The sequence below is a fragment of the Salvelinus alpinus genome, chromosome 14, assembly GCF_045679555.1.
Source record: "Salvelinus alpinus chromosome 14, SLU_Salpinus.1, whole genome shotgun sequence".
NCBI classification, from domain to species: Eukaryota; Metazoa; Chordata; class Actinopteri; order Salmoniformes; family Salmonidae; genus Salvelinus; species Salvelinus alpinus.
In genome coordinates, this window is record NC_092099.1 from 29,762,938 (window position 1) to 29,782,643 (window position 19,706).

Sequence of the window (19,706 nt, forward strand, 5' to 3'; positions counted from 1 at the left end):
TGTTTATTAGGTATGACAATATTATTGACACATACACCTATCCAATGTTCAGATCTACATGGGGCCATTTAGAAGAGTAAAGATGGAAGAAGATTTCATTATTTTGCAGAGGAACCCACAGCCAATTCTCACTACCTAGTATTGGCTGCCATCTTGTGGTAGTATCGGGTACTGCATGGTAATGTCCTTGGGATTACGCGAGTCATGTTTACATATCTGTATCTGAATACACCTGTGACATCACATCATTATGTTTGAATGAGAAGCAGATGCTTTTTATGTGCTGTTTGGGCACAGTAAATGGATTAGTGACCATCGCTGGTAGATTCCTGCCTTCTATCGTCCCTCCTAGCCGTCTGGATGAGCACAGACTGTGGTTTGTAGGACCATGAAGATGTGCCTGAAATATGTAGAATACTACATAGTAATACTACTTTTATGTAACTGGGTGAATCCCTAAGGTTTTGAATATATGTCCAAGCTGATGCATTTATCAAACATGCATTTCTCAAGAATGAGAAGAAGTGTTATACACCGTGTACAAAACATTAAGAACACCTTCCTAATATTTAGTTCCAAACCCCCACCACCTCCCCCTCACAAGGATGCTGGCCAATGTTGACACACGGAAACTGTTGTGTGGAAAAACCCAGCAGCTGTGCAGTTCAAAGGCACTTAAATATTTTGTTTTTCCCTTTCACAATCCATGTCTCAAGGCTTAAAAATCCTTCTTTAACCTGTCTCCTCTCCATCTAGTGACATCAATAAGGGATCATAGTTCACCTGGTCAATTTATGTCATGGAAAGAGATGGTGTCCTTAATGTTTTGTACACACAGTGTATATAGCTACTCTGTCTGTATTCTGCTGAAACTGTACAGTAGACAAGAAACAAATGTGAACAACTATTCTAATTTCAAACAGGAAAGGCAAAAATGTAAAAGGCAAACATTTATTCCATATCATTCTTTTTACAGAACCAAAAGGAGAGTGTCTGAATCGTCAATGTCTCCATAGTATGTGCACGCGTTGCATTCAGTACGAGAGAGGTTCTTAAATATGAGAAAAAAAAGGCCAAACATCCTAGTTTAATTAAAAAAGGAGAAACATATACAGTGCCCTACATTATTGGGATATTGCAGTATTTTTCTTATTTTGGATCTATACTCCAGAAGTTTGGATTTGAAATCAAACAATGGCTATGAGGTTAAAGTGCAGACTGGAAGCTTAATTTGAGGGTATATCCATCCATATCAGGTGAACTGTTTAGAAATTACAGTACTTTTTGTAAATAGTCCTCCCATTTTAGGGCACCAAAAGTTTAGTATTTGGTCCCATATTCCTAGCACGTAATGATTACACCAAGCTTATGACTCTACAGCAGGGCTGCCCAACCCTCTTCCTGGAGATCTACCGTCCTGTGGGTTTTCAGTCCATCCCTAATTTAACACACCTGATTCTACTAATTAGCTGCTCAACAACACCTTAACTAGCTGAATCAGATATGCTAAATTAGGGTTGGACTGAAGATGCATTTGCTGTTTTGGTTGTTTCAAATTATTTTGTGCCCAATAGAAATGAATGGTAAATAATGTATTGTGTCATTTTGGAGTCACTTCTTTTGTAAATTAAAATGTGTTCCTACCATGATTACGAATAGTCCTGAATGAATCGTGAATAATAATTAGTGAACGTGAGACGCACAAATATCAAGTTTTTAGAGTCACAAACTTGGTGTAATCATTGCATGCTAGGAATACAGGACCAAATACTAAACTTTTCAATACACAAGTGAATTTGTCCCATTATTTTTGGTGCCCTAAAATGGGGGAGACTATGTACAAAAAGTGCTGTAATTTATAAACTGTTCACCTGATATGGATGAAAATACCCTCAAATGAAAGCTGGCCGTATGCACTTTAACCCCATAGTTGTATCATTTTTTTTTTTTAAACGTTCTGGACTACCGAGCCCAAATAAAACTGTATATAATCCAGAAAAAAACTTCAGTATTGAGAAAGTAATTTTAAAGATTCACATTTAGACATGACAGTTTTCCCTTTCATAGACATATAGTAACATTCGAAAAGACAAGGGGAGGGAACAGACCTGCAGTCAAACATGCAGGGATGTCATAGAACCCCCTTACCCAAAACTAGCTAACTCATGGGCCCAATCCCAAATGGACCCCTAGACTATGCACTGATGGAGATCTGAGAGGATATGACATGTGTAAGAAATATGATAATACATCTACCTTTCCATTTGATCTACTATGGGGAAGTTTCTCCATATTGCTTCAATCAATCAAATCTGCTACGATCTCCACAAGTGCATAGGGCATAGTGTTTAGGGGTCATTTTGTGATTGGGCCTATTCCCCCCTCCTAACCCCCTTTCCCAAACCCTAACCCTGGACAAAGGTGAGACTAGAGAACTGATACATGAGGCAATACTAGCCAACTCATACCATCTCTGAACACCAAAGCGAGTAAAAACCCAACAACCCCCCTCGTCTACAGACTTTAAGAAACACTCTCTAACTCCATCTCCAAATCGACCCCTGTGAACCTTCAAGTATTTCCACCTGGGACTGCCCTCCGGCTACCCCTCTGTTTTACATCAACTTATTTTAGGTTTACAACAAAGCTAGTATAGGTGCACTCAGATTCAGTCTATACATACAAAAATATTGATAGCAATAGTAGTAATCATTATCATAATAATTCTCCGTAATTTCCATTCTAATTTACATACTGTGACGTCGTCGACCATTTAAATACAGTGACCTCACAGTTTCCCCACCCCCTGAGTGTAATGTTCAAGTTTAAACCCCTGTAGCTACCTAAAATGCAAACAAGAAATTAAGTTTGGTTTTTTAAATAACATTACCAATCAAGAATTACCACAATAATCATAATCATCATCGTAATAGTAATTACATTTCTCCTGGTAGCCTTGTGTTTGGATGTGGACTGATGCTTTGTATTTACAAGCTTGCAGTTTAACAATGTGCCTCTCCTCATCCCGTCAGTCAATGTAGACAGCTTCAACCCTAAAACACAAATAGGACAATTAGGGGACTGAAGAGCTAGACTGACAATGCACGACGGACAGGAAATCTGTGATAAAGGCAAACTGTAGAATGATTTACCAAATACTATCATCTTCACTGGCAGGAACAGTGCTGACATATACACTTGCTTAAAGGACAAAACAGACCGTGCCGTCAAACAGTTTTAAAGCAGCGGGTGGCCGTCCTGTCGCCTCCGACTACAGAACATCAGCCCTATTTTTCTGTTCATTTCCCGACTATTTTACATGTTGAAGCGCCACAGCTAGTCGACACCAGCAGGTGATCTACTGCACACATCCGACATTGATTATTGCGTCTTGCCCTTAAGTGGGACAGAGGGACAGGGGACACTCACCTCCTTCCCCAGTCAGGTCTCAGGATGCAGCCAAACAGCTGCGACACTTATACAGCCTCTGGTCGTGGGTACGAATGTGGTTCTTCACATTCCTCATCCTGAAGAATGTCTTATTGCACAGCTACAACACAGAGCCACAATATATATATCAGTACACAGCTACAACACAGAGCCACAATATATATATCAGTACACAGCTACAACACAGAGCCACAATATATATATCAGTACACAGCTACAACACTGAGCCACAATATATATATATATACACTGCTCAAAAAAATAAAGGGAACACTTAAACAACACAATGTAACTCCAAGTCAATCACACTTCTGTGAAATCAAACTGTCCACTTAGGAAGCAACACTGATTGACAATAAATTTCACATGCTGTTGTGCAAATGGAATAGACAAAAGGTGGAAATTATAGGCAATTAGCAAGACACCCCCGAAAAAGGAGTGATTCTGCAGGTGGTGACCACAGATCACTTCTCAGTTCCTATGCTTCCTGGCTGATGTTTTGGTCACTTTTGAATGCTGGCGGTGCTCTCACTCTAGTGGTAGCATGAGACGGAGTCTACAACCCACACAAGTGGCTCAGGTAGTGCAGTTCATCCAGGATGGCACATCAATGCGAGCTGTGGCAAAAAGGTTTGCTGTGTCTGTCAGCGTAGTGTCCAGAGCATGGAGGCGCTACCAGGAGACAGGTTAGTACATCAGGAGACGTGGAGGAGGCCGTAGGAGGGCAACAACCCAGCAGCAGGACCGCTACCTCCGCCTTTGTGCAAGGAGGTGCACTGCCAGCGCCCTGCAAAATGACCTCCAGCAGGCCACAAATGTGCATGTGTCTGCTCAAACGGTCAGAAACAGACTCCATGAGGGTGGTATGAGGCCCGACGTCCACAGGTGAGGGTTGTGCTTACAGCCCAACACCTTGCAGGACGTTTGGCATTTGCCAGAGAACACCAAGATTGGCAAATTCGCCACTGGCGCCCTGTGCTCTTCACAGATGAAAGCAGGTTCACACTGAGCACATGTGACAGACGTGACAGAGTCTGGAGACGCCGTGGAGAACGTTCTGCTGCCTGCAACATCCTCCAGCATGACCGGTTTGGCGATGGGTCAGTCATGGTGTGGGGTGGCATTTCTTTGTGGGGCCGCACAGCCCTCCATGTGCTCGCGAGAGGTAGCCTGACTGCCATTAGGTACCGAGATAAGATCCTCAGACCCCTTGTGAGACCATATGCTGACACATGCACATTTGTGGCCTGCTGGAGGTCATTTTGCAGGGCTCTGGCAGTGCACCTCCTTGCACAAAGGCGGAGGTAGCGGTCCTGCTGCTGGGTTGTTGCCCTCCTACGGCCTCCTCCACGTCTCCTGATGTACTAACCTGTCTCCTGGTAGCGCCTCCATGCTCTGGACACTACGCTGACAGACACAGCAAACCTTTTTGCCACAGCTCGCATTGATGTGCGATCCTGGATGAACTGCACTACCTGAGCCACTTGTGTGGGTTGTAGACTCCGTCTCATGCTACCACTAGAGTGAGAGCACCGCCAGCATTCAAAAGTGACCAAAACATCAGCCAGGAAGCATAGGAACTGAGAAGTGGTCTGTGGTCACCACCTGCAGAATCACTCCTTTTTTGGGGGTGTCTTGCTAATTGCCTATAATTTCCACCTTTTGTCTATTCCATTTGCACAACAGCATGTGAAATTTATTGTCAATCAGTGTTGCTTCCTAAGTGGACAGTTTGATTTCACAGAAGTGTAATTGACTTGGAGTTACATTGTGTTGTTTAAGTGTTCCCTTTATTTTTTTGAGCAGTGTATATATATATATATCAGTACACAGCTACAACACAGAGCCACAATATATATATATATATATCAGTACACAGCTACAACACAGAGCCACAATATATATATCAGTACACAGCTACAACACAGAGCCACAGTATATATACACATACAGTTGAAGTCTGAAGTTTACATACACTTAGGTTGGAGTCATTAAAACTAGTTTTTCAACCACTCCACAAATATATTTTTAACAAACTATAGTTTTGGCAAGTCAGTTAGGACATCTACCTTGTGCATGACACAAGTCATTTTTCCAACAATTGTTAACAGACAGATTATTTTACTGTATCACAATTCCCGTGGGTCAGAAGTTTACATACACTAAGTTGACTGTGCCATTAAACAGCTTGGAAAATTCCAGAAAATGATGTCACGGCTTTAGAAGCTTCTGATAGGCTAATTGACATAATTCGAGTCAATTGGAGGTGGACCTGTGGATGTATTTCAAGGCCTACCTTCAAACTCAGTGCCTCTTTGCTTGACATCATGGGAAAATCAAAAGAAATCACCCAGAAAAAAAATTGTAGACCTCCACAAGTCTGGTTCATCCTTGGGAGCAATTTACAAATGCCTGAAGGTACCACGTTCATCTGTACAAACAATAGTACGCAAGTCTAAACACCATGGGACCACACAGCCGTCATACCGTTCAGGAAGGAGACTCGTTCTGTCTCCTAGAGATGAACGTACGTTGGTGCGAAAAGTACAAATCAATCCCAGAACAACAGCAAAGGACCTTGTGAAGATGCTGGAGGAAACAGGTAGAAATGTATCTGTATCCACAGTAAAATGAGTCCTATATCGACATAACCTGAAAGGCCGCTCAGCAAGGAAGAAGCCACTGCTCCAAAACCGCCATAAAGCCAGACTACAATTTGCAACTGCACATGGGGACAAAGACCGTACTTTTTAGAGAAATGTCCTCTGGTCTGATGAAACAAAAATAGAACTGTTTGGCATAATGACCATCGTTATGTTTGGAGGAAAAAGGGGGAGGCTTGCAAGCCGAAGAACACCATCCCAACCGTGAAGCACGGGGGTGGCAGCATCATGTTGTGGGGTCACAAACTTGGATTGCTGCAGGAGGGACTGGTGCACTTCACAAAACAGATGGCATCATGAGGGAGAAAAATTATGTGGATATATTGAAGCAACATCTCAAGACATCAGTCAGGAAGTTAAAGCTTGGTCACAAATGGGTCTTCCAAAATGGACAATGACCCCAAGCATACTTCCAAAGGTGTGTCAAAATGGCTTAAGGACAACAGGGTCAAGGTATTGGAGTGGCCATCACAAAGCCCTGACCTCAATCCTATCGAACATTTGTGGGCAGAACTGAAAAAGCGTGTGCGAGCAAGGTGGCCTACAAACCTGACTCAGTTACACCAGCTCTGTCAGGAGGAATGGGCCAAAATTCACCCAACTTATTGTGGGAAGCTTGTGGAAGGCTACCTGAAACGTTTGACCCAAGTTAAACAATTTAAAGGCAATGCTACCAAATACTAATTGAGTGTATGTAAACTTCTGACCCACTGGGAATGTGATGAAAGAAATAAAAGCTGAAATAAATCACTCTACTATTATTCTGACATTTCACATTCTTAAAATAAAGTGGTGATCCTAACTGACCTAAGACAGGGAATTTTTACTAGGATTAATTGTCACGAATTGTGAAAAACAGATTTTAAATGTATTTGGCTAAGGTGTATGTAAACTTCCAACTTCAACTGTATATACACACACACACATCAGTAAAACACTGAACAAACATACACACACACAGCTACAACACACACAGAGGGAGGGGGGATGTTCAAAGACATTTCAGTTTCAGACATAACAGTTTCAGTACGTACAGGGCAGGGCCAGTGCTTGCCCTCGATGTGCCTGATGCGGTGCATGATGAGGGCATTACAGTCCTTACAGGATGCCCGGCACTGCAGGCAGACGTGGGATGACTTGGCCTTGGGGGCCTGACTGCGAGGACCTCGCAGCTGCTTTAACCTCGCCCGGCGGATCGAGTCCAAAAGGGCAGGGCCTCGGCTAGGCAGGGGCTTAGCTGGCTTCTGCAGACAAAGAGGGAGAAACAGAATCAAATCGATTCCATTTTGTTAGATGTCTTTCAGGAACACGTATTTCTTAAGATGCTCTAATGCTCTCTTTTTTTCTGGACAAGTACCCAGTTCCATGTTCATGACACCAGTTACATGACACCAGTTCATGACACCAGTTCATGACACCAGTTCATGACACCAGTTACATGGTCATGACACCAGTTCCATGTTCATGACACCAGTTACATGGTCATGACACCAGTTCATGACACCAGTTCATGACACCAGTTACATGGTCATGACACCAGTTCATGACACCAGTTCCATGGTCATTACACCAGTTCATGACACCAGTTACATGGTCATGACACCAGTTCATGACACCAGTTACATGGTCATGACACCAGTTCATGACACCAGTTCATGACACCAGTTACATGGTCATGACACTAGTTCATGACACCAGTTACATGGTCATTACACCAGTTACATGGTCATGACACCAGTTACATGGTCATGACACCAGTTCATGACACCAGTTCATTACACCAGTTACATGGTCATGACACGAGTTCATGACACCAGTTACATGGTCATTACACCAGTTACATGGTCATGACACCAGTTCATGACACCAGTTCATTACACCAGTTACATGGTCATGACACCAGTTCATGACACCAGTTACATGGTCATTACACCAGTTCATGACACCAGTTACATGGTCATGACACCAGTTCATGACACCAGTTCATGACACCAGTTACATGGTCATTACACCAGTTCATGACACCAGTTACATGGTCATGACACCAGTTCATGACACCAGTTACATGGTCATTACACCAGTTACATGGTCATTACACCAGTTCATGACACCAGTTCATGACACCAGTTACATGGTCATGACACCAGTTCATGACACCAGTTACATGGTCATGACACCAGTTCATGACACCAGTTACATGGTCATGACACCAGTTCATGACACCAGTTACATGGTCATGACACCAGTTCATGACACCAGTTACATGGTCATTTCACCAGTTACATGGTCATTACACCAGTTCATGACACCAGTAACATGGTCATTACACCAGTTCATGACACCAGTTCCATGGTCATGACACCAGTTCATGACACCAGTTCATGACACCAGTTCCATGGTCATGACACCAGTTCATGACACCAGTTACATGGTCATGACACCAGTTACATGGTCATTACACCAGTTCATGACACCAGTTCCATTGTCATGACACCAGTTCATGACACCAGTTACATGGTCATTACACCAGTTCATGACACCAGTTCATGACACCAGTTCCATGGTCATGACACCAGTTCATGACACCAGTTCATGACACCAGTTCCATGGTCATGACACCAGTTCATGACACCAGTTCCATGGTCATGACACCAGTTCATGACACCAGTTCCATGGTCATGACACCAGTTCATGACACCAGTTCCATGGTCATGACACCAGTTCATGACACCAGTTCCATGGTCATTACACCAGTTCATGACACCAGTTACATGGTCATTACACCAGTTCATGACACCAGTTCCATGGTCATTACACCAGTTCATGACACCAGTTCCATGGTCATGACACCAGTTCATGACACCAGTTCCATGGTCATGACACCAGTTCATGACACCAGTTACATGGTCATTACACCAGTTCATGACACCAGTTCATGACACCAGTTCCATGGTCATTACACCAGTTCATGACACCAGTTACATGGTCATGACACCAGTTCATGACACCAGTTCATGACACCAGTTCATGACACCAGTTACATGGTCATTACACCAGTTCATGACACCAGTTCATGACACCAGTTCATGACACCAGTTACATGGTCATTACACCAGTTCATGACACCAGTTCCATGGTCATTACACCAGTTCATGACACCAGTTACATGGTCATGACACCAGTTCATGACACCAGTTCATGACACCAGTTCATGACACCAGTTACATGGTCATTACACCAGTTCATGACACCAGTTCATGACACCAGTTCATGACACCAGTTACATGGTCATTACACCAGTTCATGACACCAGTTCCATGGTCATTACACCAGTTCATGACACCAGTTACATGGTCATGACACCAGTTCATGACACCAGTTACATGGTCATTACACCAGTTCATGACACCAGTTCATGACACCAGTTCCATGGTCATTACATATTTTAGCTTAATGATCTATGCATGTCAACGGAGAGCAATGAACATGGAATGTTATCAAACTCAATTTACAATCTCCAAAAGAAGAACGTAATCTTATCTCAGATCAGACTTTTCTAACGTAATATAAGAGAGTATTAAAGTGTCAACATTTTGCTCCAGTTAGTTCCCAAAGAAAAAGTATGGCTGATGAGTAGAACACCCTCCCCCTCAGACAGGGTTGACATTGGTTCAGCCTGTTTAACCCCTAACGGAATCCTCAGTCTGATGAATGGTGTTATGGAGAGATAACAGTTAACTTCACCCACCCCAGACCTCCCCTCTACTCTACTCTCCACTGTGGAGGAAAGCAAGGCTGCATCTCAAAAGTTTCATCCTGGCTTCCTTTCCTTAATCTGTACATGTGAAAAGTCCTTCAGTACACCTATACCATTTCTTTCATCCATCTTGTGTTTTCATGTCAGTACATGTGACAGAGATAAGGTGAGGACTGGGGAGAGCAGCAACCCACTTTTTAAAATATTAAAAGTTGCCCAAATCATAGGAGAACGTGCAAGAAATACTACACTATTGCCCAGTGTTTACCTTTGGTATGTCCCGAGCAACGCAAGCATCCTTTGACCCTGTGGCTCTATCCAGGTGGGGGGATTTGTGTTGGTGAGAGTTGACAGCCCTTGGTGGCCCCTGCCTCTGGGTTGGACTTTGGCTTACACTCCTTTCTTCCCTCTCCTTCTTCACCCTGTGGAGAGTGGGGAGGTCTCCTCTGGCCCTCAGGACCCTGGCTGGGGCCCCCCCGGAACCAAATCTCTCTACCCTTGAGACCGACCGTGTTAGGCAGATATCCACACTCTCCTCCTCCCTCTTCACCCCCAACATGGGCCCTCCTGCCGGCCGGCAGAAGCTGAAGAGGAAGCCTGGGTCTAGGAGCTTGACAGGGGGCTTGATCTGCCTTTTGCCCAGCTCTGGGGAGGAGGACACGGAGGGTGGCTCGGGGAAGGACCCCGCCACAGGTAGAGGGTCTGCTGGTTCCTCCTTGATGACCCTGTACAGAGGATGGCTGTGGAGGGGAGGAGGAACAGGATCAGGGCTGAGGATGCTGCTCGTCTTCCTGCTGCTCATAGCTCCAGGCCCTCTCTCCATGATCTTCCTCACTCCCTGGCTGCTCCCGGTCCTCATGCTCTCCTCTCTGGGCTTACGCTGGGCTCTCCCAGACTTCATGCCACTCCGCTTCAGCTTATCTTTGGCCATCGGACGCCCGCTGTTGTAGCGGAGCGCTCTGACAGTTTCTGTGGTAAACTTGTGCCTGGGGTGGGCCCTGGGAGGGGAGAGGTGTGGGTTTGGGTGTCGGCCATGTGAGGGGAGGGGTGGTGCTGAGATGGCATAGTCGGCAGGTTCGGGTTTGATCCGGACAGTAGAGACGTTCCTCTTGGGATTTGGAACTCTGGTGTTCCCAGAACAGGGTGGGAGAGGTGGAGGGGGGTGGCTGGCCTCAACACCCCTGACAGAGCGCCTGAGATCCCTCCCTCCGTAGACCAGCCTGGACACGGGCTGCAGCAGGTCTGGTAACACTACTTTACTGCGCATGCTCCTGTCACTGGGCGGAAACCGCCGGGGCTGCCTGGGTTTCTTCAGTCTCATGTCCTCCATGGTGATTGGATACTCAGGCTCCGTCTTTATGATCCTGCTCAGGAAGTGAGCTTTGGCAGGGGTACATAGGGGGAGTGACAGGGGCGGCCCCCCGAACGTAAGCCCTCCTGACGCCTGGGGGCGAGGTTTCCTCCTCTTGGTCAATGAATAGTTATTGACCTTCAACTTTCGGAGGCGTTTTTTCTGCCTCCAGCCAATCAGATCCTCTGGTCTGGGGAGGAGGGACGTCCTCTGTAACCCGAGCACGCTCATCAGGCGGTACTTCTCCAGTGCTCGGAAATGATCTTTCTCATCCTCGTCCCCCTCTTCCTCCTGCTTCACCCTCACTATGGGGGCCTCAGAGCCAGCCCTCTGTGTGGAGGAGGTGGAGGCAGGATGGGGGACAGGGTGAGGTTTTCGGCCCCGAGGGCTCTCTGTCCTGGGAAGCAGTCTCTGGACTTCCTGGGCGGCCCCGGGAGTAGAGCGGAGAAGACGCGTGTGGGGCGAGGAGGAGGAAGATTGGGTGTTTCGGGAGCGAGGGATGGAGGATACGTTTTTTGGAGGGGAAGAAGATATTTTACAAGACGGAGATTTGAAGTCGATGAGCTTCATCCTGCGGGTGGGGCTGAGGGGGAGACCGTTCTGCCCTAGGGGGAGGGGGCTGGGTCCGGGGGGGCGACGGGGTGACCGCCTGGTCGGGCTCTCCTCCCTCGACTCATTGGACTGATCCAGAATCTGTCTGAAGCCATCATCCACCCCCTTTACCCTTCCACCCCCAGCCACCCTCTCCCTGCCCTCTCCAGCCAACCCCCTATTCCTCTTCCTGTCCCTCTGGTGGTGGTGGAGCTCCAGGGGAGATCCAGGGATCTGCGATGAGAAGCCTAGGGCAGGGTGCTCCATGGTGGGGTATTGGGCGGCGTGGTATCCCTGCTCCCTCTGGAGGGCAGAACAGGCCTCCACGGCAGGCCACATGCCCAGGTGACGGGCCATAGTGCTGACCTCTGGAAGGTCCTCCTCAGACACACACAGAATAGAGGAGTAGGAGAAGTCCAGCAGAGACATCAGGCTAGACTCACTGAAACCTACAGGACAGGGAGAGAGAAGGTGGTTAGACAGGCAGACAGAGAGGAACAGCTAGAAAGAGAAAGTCATTGAGTGAGTGGGATAGAAAGTTTGTCTGGATGAGAGAGAGAGAGAGAGAGAGAGAGAGAAAAGGAGAAAGATAAAAGTGACAGTAAATCTCAGCACAACCATCAGTCCTAACCCACAGACAGTTCAATCTAGTACAGGATTAACTGAATGGACAACATAGGAATGCAATATGACATTTTATTAAATAGTTTGGGGAATGGCCTTGTCTGCGAGGGAAAATCCTCGGAGCAAGATCATATGATGGAAGGTCGCCCTATGTGGGACTTCTGGCATCGAACCCCCCCCCCCCCCCCCCCCTGCTGGGGGAAAGGAGTTCCAATGACGGGCCTTAAGGTTATTATAGCTGATGGGGGGGGTGGATGGTTGTCAAACTGTTGCTGAAAAACAGCAAGTGAGATAAGTTGACATAAATACATCCCAAGACTTACATCCATTGGTTGAGAGAGAGGAAGGTATTAATTGCCAGAGTGAGCCCATAGGTTAAACAGCAAGCATGAGGAATGAGCATTATTGTGTTGTGCTAATAGGCCACAAGGTAAATAGGTAAATAGCATTCTGCACATGGGAGAAGAGGAGAAGAAACAAGATGCTTGCTGATGATACGTTTGTCGTCATTCCCACTATGCCTGTAGAATAGGAAACAAAGTGAATTATGTTATGCTGACTGGATGAAGTTAAACGAACATTCAGACCAGCCTTACTGATTTAACTTTTGTAAATGACATATGTTGAGAAGACCAGAGGGGGGAAACAGTAGGAGGAGACCAAACATGAGGAAGTGAAAAAGTGGAAAAGAGAGTGAGGTAGAAAGTGCTGTTAAGTTCCTTTTCAGAGCAGTAGCGGTCATGTCCATGCCAAAACATGGGCATCCACAAAAGGAGAGAGCAGAGTAGATGGAGGAAAACAGAGACAGATGGATAAAGAAACAACCCCATTCAGAAGTGTGTGTATCAATCTCGTACCTGTGAGGTCGATGTCAGACCTGGAGCTAGGGGCGGAGTCCATCTCAGTGAATAATTCCTGAAAGTACTCGCTCACTGCTGCCAGCACCGCCTTGTGGGCGGAGTAAGAGCATCCGTCAGTCCTCAGAGTGATGTCACAGAACAGCCCCGCCTCCCGCTGGCTCCTCAGTTTACTCAGCATGTCACGGCTGTGTGACATCATCGTCTGAGAGAGACACCTCTCACCCACACGCTTCTGTAGGAGAGAGAGCGAATTAACACGAGCGAGTAGAACAGAGTCACCAATAACGTGAGAACGAGGGTGAGAAAGGGATTGAAGGAAAGAGAATGTGAGAGAAGGAAGTGTGAAAGAGAGCAAACGTGAGTGGCAGAGAGATGGGGGAGAGAACGACCTGGTGAAAACATCATTCAGTATCAGTGCCTTCACATCAGGATGCTCTATGGTGCCATCTCTTACCTTGGGTCTCTTGTTCCTCTGCTCCAGGCACGCTGGACATCCCCGGACAAAGTCTCGGATCTGGAAGTACATCCCTGAGGAAGGGTCAATCATGTACGTTATTGCAATGATCATCATAACGGATTTTATATTAACGAAACAAACCATATTACACAGGCAATGTTTTTGACCACCAAAAGGGTCATTGTTTTTTTTAACCGCAAAACAAGACCAGTATTTATTCAACGTAGTTCGACATTATACAGCATCAATCTGACTTATGTTGCAATATAATAACGCCTCTGTCGAACGCCTGCAGTTCACTTTCTTTTTTAGGTCTCTCTGGTTGTAAAGAGGGACATCCCTCTTTACAGAATGGATGAATACATAATCTCACCAGAGGATAGGAGGATAGAGAAGTTTGGAAACACTGGCCTGCAAGAACATTACAATAACAGTCTACAATGTGATGAGATGAGATGTAATTATTTTGTCTGAAAAGCCACTTTCGGGAACATCCTAAGTGGTTTTAATCATTGTCCTGTGTAAAAAAGGGTAGAGGAGTAGGAGAAGTCCAGCAGAGACATCAGGCTAGACTCACTGAAACCTACAGGACAGGGAGGGAGAAGGTGGTTAGACAGGCAGACAGAGAGGAACAGCTAGAAAGAGAAAGTCATTGAGTGAGTGGGATAGAAAGTTTGTCTGAAAGAGAAAGGCAGACAGTGAGAGAAAAGGAGAAAGAGATGAAAGAAAGTGACAGTAAATATCAGCACAACCATCAGTCCGAACCCACAGAGCGCTCAATCGAGTACAGACTTAACTGGATGAGGGATCGATAATAACCATCCCACCCGACCAGACTCACCCTCCCACCAGTAGTTCTCGGCCACTGATCTGTACGTATCCTCCAGGGAGTGGTGGCACATGCCTGGCCGCCGCCGGTGGAAAGTGGCAATCGCCCCGAGCCGTCGGTCCTCGTCTAGCACCTCCCGGTAGTGGATGAAGCCTCTCTCCAACTTCTTACGGTACAGCAGCCCATCAATCATGTCAAAGTTTGGCGAGCAATAAACAGACCCACGCCCCTGTAGAACACTGGGGGCTTCGGGCTCCCCCGCGGGCACCCGCACTTGGTCCAGTAGAGGTTTGGATGGAGAAAATGTGTCATCATTCACATAATGCATCTTATAGTTGCAGTCGCCGTCCATTTTAGACAGATGTTTTTAATCTGCTGTAGCCTACTTTTTCCTTATTGAGTCAATACCTCTTCCTCTCTGCTGTGTGACAGCAAAAACTAAAACGCTGTCACCTTTTTGCAGCAGGACTACAGCAGAGGGAGCAGTCTGTGCGTCACGGCTGGAAGTTTCCTCAACCCAAAGTTTTCAAGTATACCTACATGAACTTCACGTGGATGCAGTGACAGGAGTGGATTGTGACCAATGATTACTCACGCGTCAGGAACACATAGGATGCAACGAAACTTTGAAATGAACCCATTTGCAACCTATTTAGATAGGCTATTTATGTTGTATTCCATTGTGTGGTTAAAACAGACCAAGTACTGAGACAGTGGCACAATTACCCACTAAAATCAATACCTAGCCTATCCAATAAGAGTCAGCAGCACAAGACTATGTAAACTAATTGTTAGTTTAGGAGAAATGTCACCAGCATAGTTCAATGAAGTCAGCATCTCTTTGTCGATTATACATACATTCCAGGGTCATGATCATAACCCGAGCAGAGTCGTGTCTGAGTCGATAGGCTATCCTACACAATTTGTGTAATCCAACAGACACTAAACATGTGCACTCCCTTGACAAGTCCAAGAGGTCATTTGATGATGATGGAGTCAATAACAGTACACATGAACTGCCTATATTCCAGATGATTACGATGTAGGCTAGGTCTGGATAGATTAGCCTGTTTCAGTGGCAAATTGTGTTTGAAAAATAATGCCCTTTGGTTTTTCTTTATCCCAAATTCAGCCACTGTGCCCATAATCAAAATATTGGCTAATTACGATCGCACCCACCCAACAAATTAGGAGGAATATCGAGCCAATCCCAGGCATAAACACAAGTGATAGGCTACAATGTAACCACTTACTGATCTTCTTAGGTCACATCACCGGGCGCGACAATGTATCACTGAAGTGCCAACAAGCCAAATCAACAGATGTAGCTAATACATCCCTCTTTTTCTGCTTGCAATTGTCGGGTAGCCTCTGTAGCTAAATGACGACGACTCACTGCCCCCCTGGTGTAACTTGTGATTTCTTTCGCTAACTCGGAAGCAACATGATGATGCAGCGATCTGTCCAGCATCGCGAGTTGAACGACCGCGTGAAGCGAGGTATCTCGTCGATCACCACGAATATAAAAAATGTCAAAATAATGTCTCCAAAAACAACACAAGACTCGCATCTGTGGTATTCGACTCATTCCATATCTCTTCCCTTTACGCAAAACCAGTCAGACGATCAAATAATCATATATATCTTTTAACTCGTAACCTTCTGTTGGTTACTACATGACAACCTAACTCGTTCTAACACTCGCAGCATCTCTGCCTCAATGCCTATTAGTAGACCCTTTAAAGAGCCCCGACCATAGACAATGCGATTGGCCATTGGAACTGCCAGTCAGATGGTGTTTTTTCATGCATCAAGATAGGTTGTTGACGGCAGTTTTGCCTCGCTTGGTGTGATTTTTACAAGTATCAATTCCGCTACTTCTCATATATCACCCAATACCTCTCTAGGGAATTCATATATTCTTAGATAATTCTCCTCATGCATTCAGACCAATAAATGTGATCAGATACCAAGATGTTCAGGTATTCATCTCCTATGGGCTATAAATAACATTTTTTATAAAAAGTTTATTCATGTGAATGCATTATATGCAGTAGTTTAGATACTGTATGTGCCCCAAAACTGGAAGGCAGGACTAGCAGTATTTAATTTAATTTTGCATCACCGAATTTAGAACCTTTATTATACGGATTATGGGCTTTACAGTCACATTAATATGCTTCCAGTTGTACATAGCCATGATAAGGCATTTTCCATACTGACTGTGTGACGTAAGACCAGAGTGGACCATACATGAACAAATACACACACCAAGCGCTATGCACCTGACTATATAACAGACTCTGTAGTCCTTAACCTAATCATCATTATTATCATCATCATCATCATCATCATCCTCTTCTTCTTCTAAAGCATGACATGCAGCAAGCAAAAAAAGTGATTGAGGCTAAATATACACCACTACTCTAATGACAGATTCTGCCCTAAATTACTCTTGTGTACGTTCACCTGTGGTTGGAAAGACTAGTGATCAGTTCCAGTGGTCAGATGAAGCAGATGCTAAACTACAGGACTGTTTTGCTCGCACAGATTGAAATATCTTCTGGGATTCTTCCGATGGCATTGAGGAGTACACTAGAGGGTAGTGCGTACGGCCCAGTACATCACTGGGGCCAAGCTTCCTGCCATCCAGGACCTCTATACCAGGCGGTGTCAAAGACTCCAGCCACCCTAGTCATAGACTGTTCTCTCTGCTACCGCACGGCAAGCGGTACCGGAGCGCCAAGTCTAGCTCCAAGAGGCTTCTTAACAGCTTCTACCCCAAAGCCATAAGACTCCTGTACAGCTAATCAAATGGCTACCCAGACTATTTGCATTGCACCCCCCCCCCCCCCCCCCCCAAGCTGCTGATACTCTCTGTTATTATCTATGCATTACCACTTAAATAACTCTACCTACATGTACATAAATACCTTAATTACCTCGACACCGGTACCCCCTGTATATAGCCCCGCTATTGTTATTTACTGCTGCTCTTTAATTATTTGTCATTCTTATCTCTTACTTTTTTTTGTATTTTCTTAATTGCATTATTGGTTAAGGGCTTGTAAGTAAGCATTTCACTGTAAGGTCTACACCTTTTGTATTCGGCGCATGCGACAAGTACAATTTGATTTGAGGCTCTAAATGCTCACCTTTAAGGCGTTATGGATCTTCAATTGGGCAAGAGGAGGCGCCTTACTACCTTGCTGCCTTATTATTGCTAATCAGATTCGTAAATTGTTCCCTCACACATATGGTTGTTGCAGGATATACTGACCATGTTGGCTTTCTCAGTGGAGGAGGGTGTGGTGAAGATTTGAGTGGCAGTAGAAGATCAGGCTACGACAGGGGTCAGAGTTATCTGCCTGAAAACAAAAGGTAGAGAGTGGTTTTAAGATGATCCTGGGTATTTGTCAAAGGGCAACCTCTACCAAGAAATATCCAAGACCAAGTAACCACCCAGTTACAGAAAAACAAGCAAATTGAAAGATGAGGTGTTTAATTGATTCTGTGAACTTCCTATGTGTGAAATGAAACCAATGTCTACAGAAGATGTCTGCTTCTCATACAATTGTCCGTGAGGGTTTGTGAACATTTAAACTATTACTATAAACACATAAACAAGCAGTGTGACTTTCACAAGGACACATCGACCCCTCCTCCTCTCTCAGGCATTATAATCTCACCTCAGTGTCAGACAATGGGTGGGTTTCAAAGGTATATCGGGCTTCCTCTCATTTTCCTTCCTTCATACACTGTTCTGGCCAATAGGAGACTTGTTTTCACACGTCCAATTGTTTAACATAAATGTCTGCCAGGTGTCAGGTATCCCCAGTACTTTGTTTGATGGATACATTTAGTTGAAAACCTGATGCAACTACCATTTTTAAAGATGTTCATAAATTGTCTTACTTGACATATTTACTTGGCTTCTATAAGGAGCATAGGCCATTGACGAATGTCCTTCATCCCCCTTGGTTTGGGCCGGGGAAAGTTTTTTCAGGTCGCACCAGTTGAGGCCACTCTCGGTCATGAGAGATGGAAGAGGAAGCGAGACATCCCACTCCCTCATTTTTTCTGTTTCAATGGAAGTCAATGAACTAATTAGACCAGACCCAGCTGCTATCACATTGGTGTCTATGGGAGAGACACCCCCTTAAGTAGACAGGAACTGACCATTTCTTTCAATGGTAAACGGCCTGAGTGAATTGTCTTAATTTATCCACCATTTTTGCCGTAATCTCTGCCTGGAAGTCTCTCCTCCAAGTGTTTTGGGTCAACCCCTCTTTCTTTTGCACTGGGGGTTCCATTTCATGGAAGGCAAGTGGTTGGTGGCCAGTTTTCGTATGGTGTGTCCAATCCAACTCCACTTTCTTCTTATTTGTAGTTCAACATACACTATATATACAAAAGTATGTGGACACCCTTTCAAATTTGTGGATTTGGCTATTCCAGCCACATCCGTTGCTGACAGGAGTATAAAATCGAGCACACCGCAATGCAATCTCCATAGACAAACACTGTCAGTAGCATGGCCTTACTGAAGAGCTCATTGACTTTCAACGTGGCACCACATAGGATGCCACCTTTCCAACAAGTCAGTTCATGTCTGGCCTGCTAGAGCTGTCCCGGTCAACTGTAAGTGTTGTTATTGTGAAATGGAAATGTCTAGGAGCAACGGCTCAGTCGTGAAGTGGTAGGCCACACAAGCTCACAGGACGGGACAGCCAAGTGCTGAAGCACATAGTACGTACATTCTTTTGCCTGTCCTCGGTTGCAATTCACACTACCGAGTTCCAAACTGACTCTGGAAGCAACGTCAGCACAATAGCCGTTTGTTGAGAGTTTCATGAAATGGGTTTCCATGGCCGAGCAGCCATACAACAAGCCTAAGATCAGCATCCGCAATGCCAAGCATCGGCTGGAGTGGTGTAAAGCTCGCCGCCGTTGGACTCTGGAGCAGTGGAAATACATTCTCTGGAGTGATGAATCATGCTTCACCACGGACGAATCTAGGCTTGGCGGATAACCAGGAGAAGGCTACCTGCCCCAACACATAGTGCCAACTGTAGAGTTTGGTGGAGGAATAATGGTTCGGGCTAGGCCCCTTAGTTCCAATTA

General features: G+C 45.3%; 1 protein-coding gene across 1 annotated transcript; it reads right to left on the reverse strand.

The window, feature by feature from the left end:
• Nucleotides 1-937: 937 nt before the first annotated feature.
• Nucleotides 938-16,297, reverse strand: LOC139538731 (uncharacterized). Its single transcript, XM_071341121.1, has 7 exons — nucleotides 14,595-16,297; nucleotides 13,751-13,824; nucleotides 13,294-13,528; nucleotides 10,139-12,261; nucleotides 7,148-7,357; nucleotides 3,430-3,550; nucleotides 938-3,053 (listed from the first exon to the last, which is right to left on the reverse strand). The coding sequence occupies exons 1-6, from the start codon at nucleotides 14,932-14,934 to the stop codon at nucleotides 3,449-3,451; spliced, it is 3,084 nt and encodes a 1,027-aa protein (XP_071197222.1). The 5' UTR covers nucleotides 14,935-16,297; the 3' UTR covers nucleotides 938-3,053; nucleotides 3,430-3,448.
• Between the last annotated feature and the right edge of the window lie 3,409 nt (nucleotides 16,298-19,706).

Excerpts from the sequence above, each read along its gene's own strand:
- LOC139538731 (XM_071341121.1), bottom strand. The coding sequence starts at position 14,934 with ATGGACGGCGACTGCAACTATAAGATGCATTATGTGAATGATGACACA. Across the intron at positions 13,825-14,594 it reads CGAGAACTACTGGTGGGAGG|GGATGTACTTCCAGATCCGA; the intron begins GTGAGTCTGGTC and ends ACCCTTCCTCAG. Across the intron at positions 7,358-10,138 it reads TTGCTCGGGACATACCAAAG|AAGCCAGCTAAGCCCCTGCC; the intron begins GTAAACACTGGG and ends CTTTGTCTGCAG.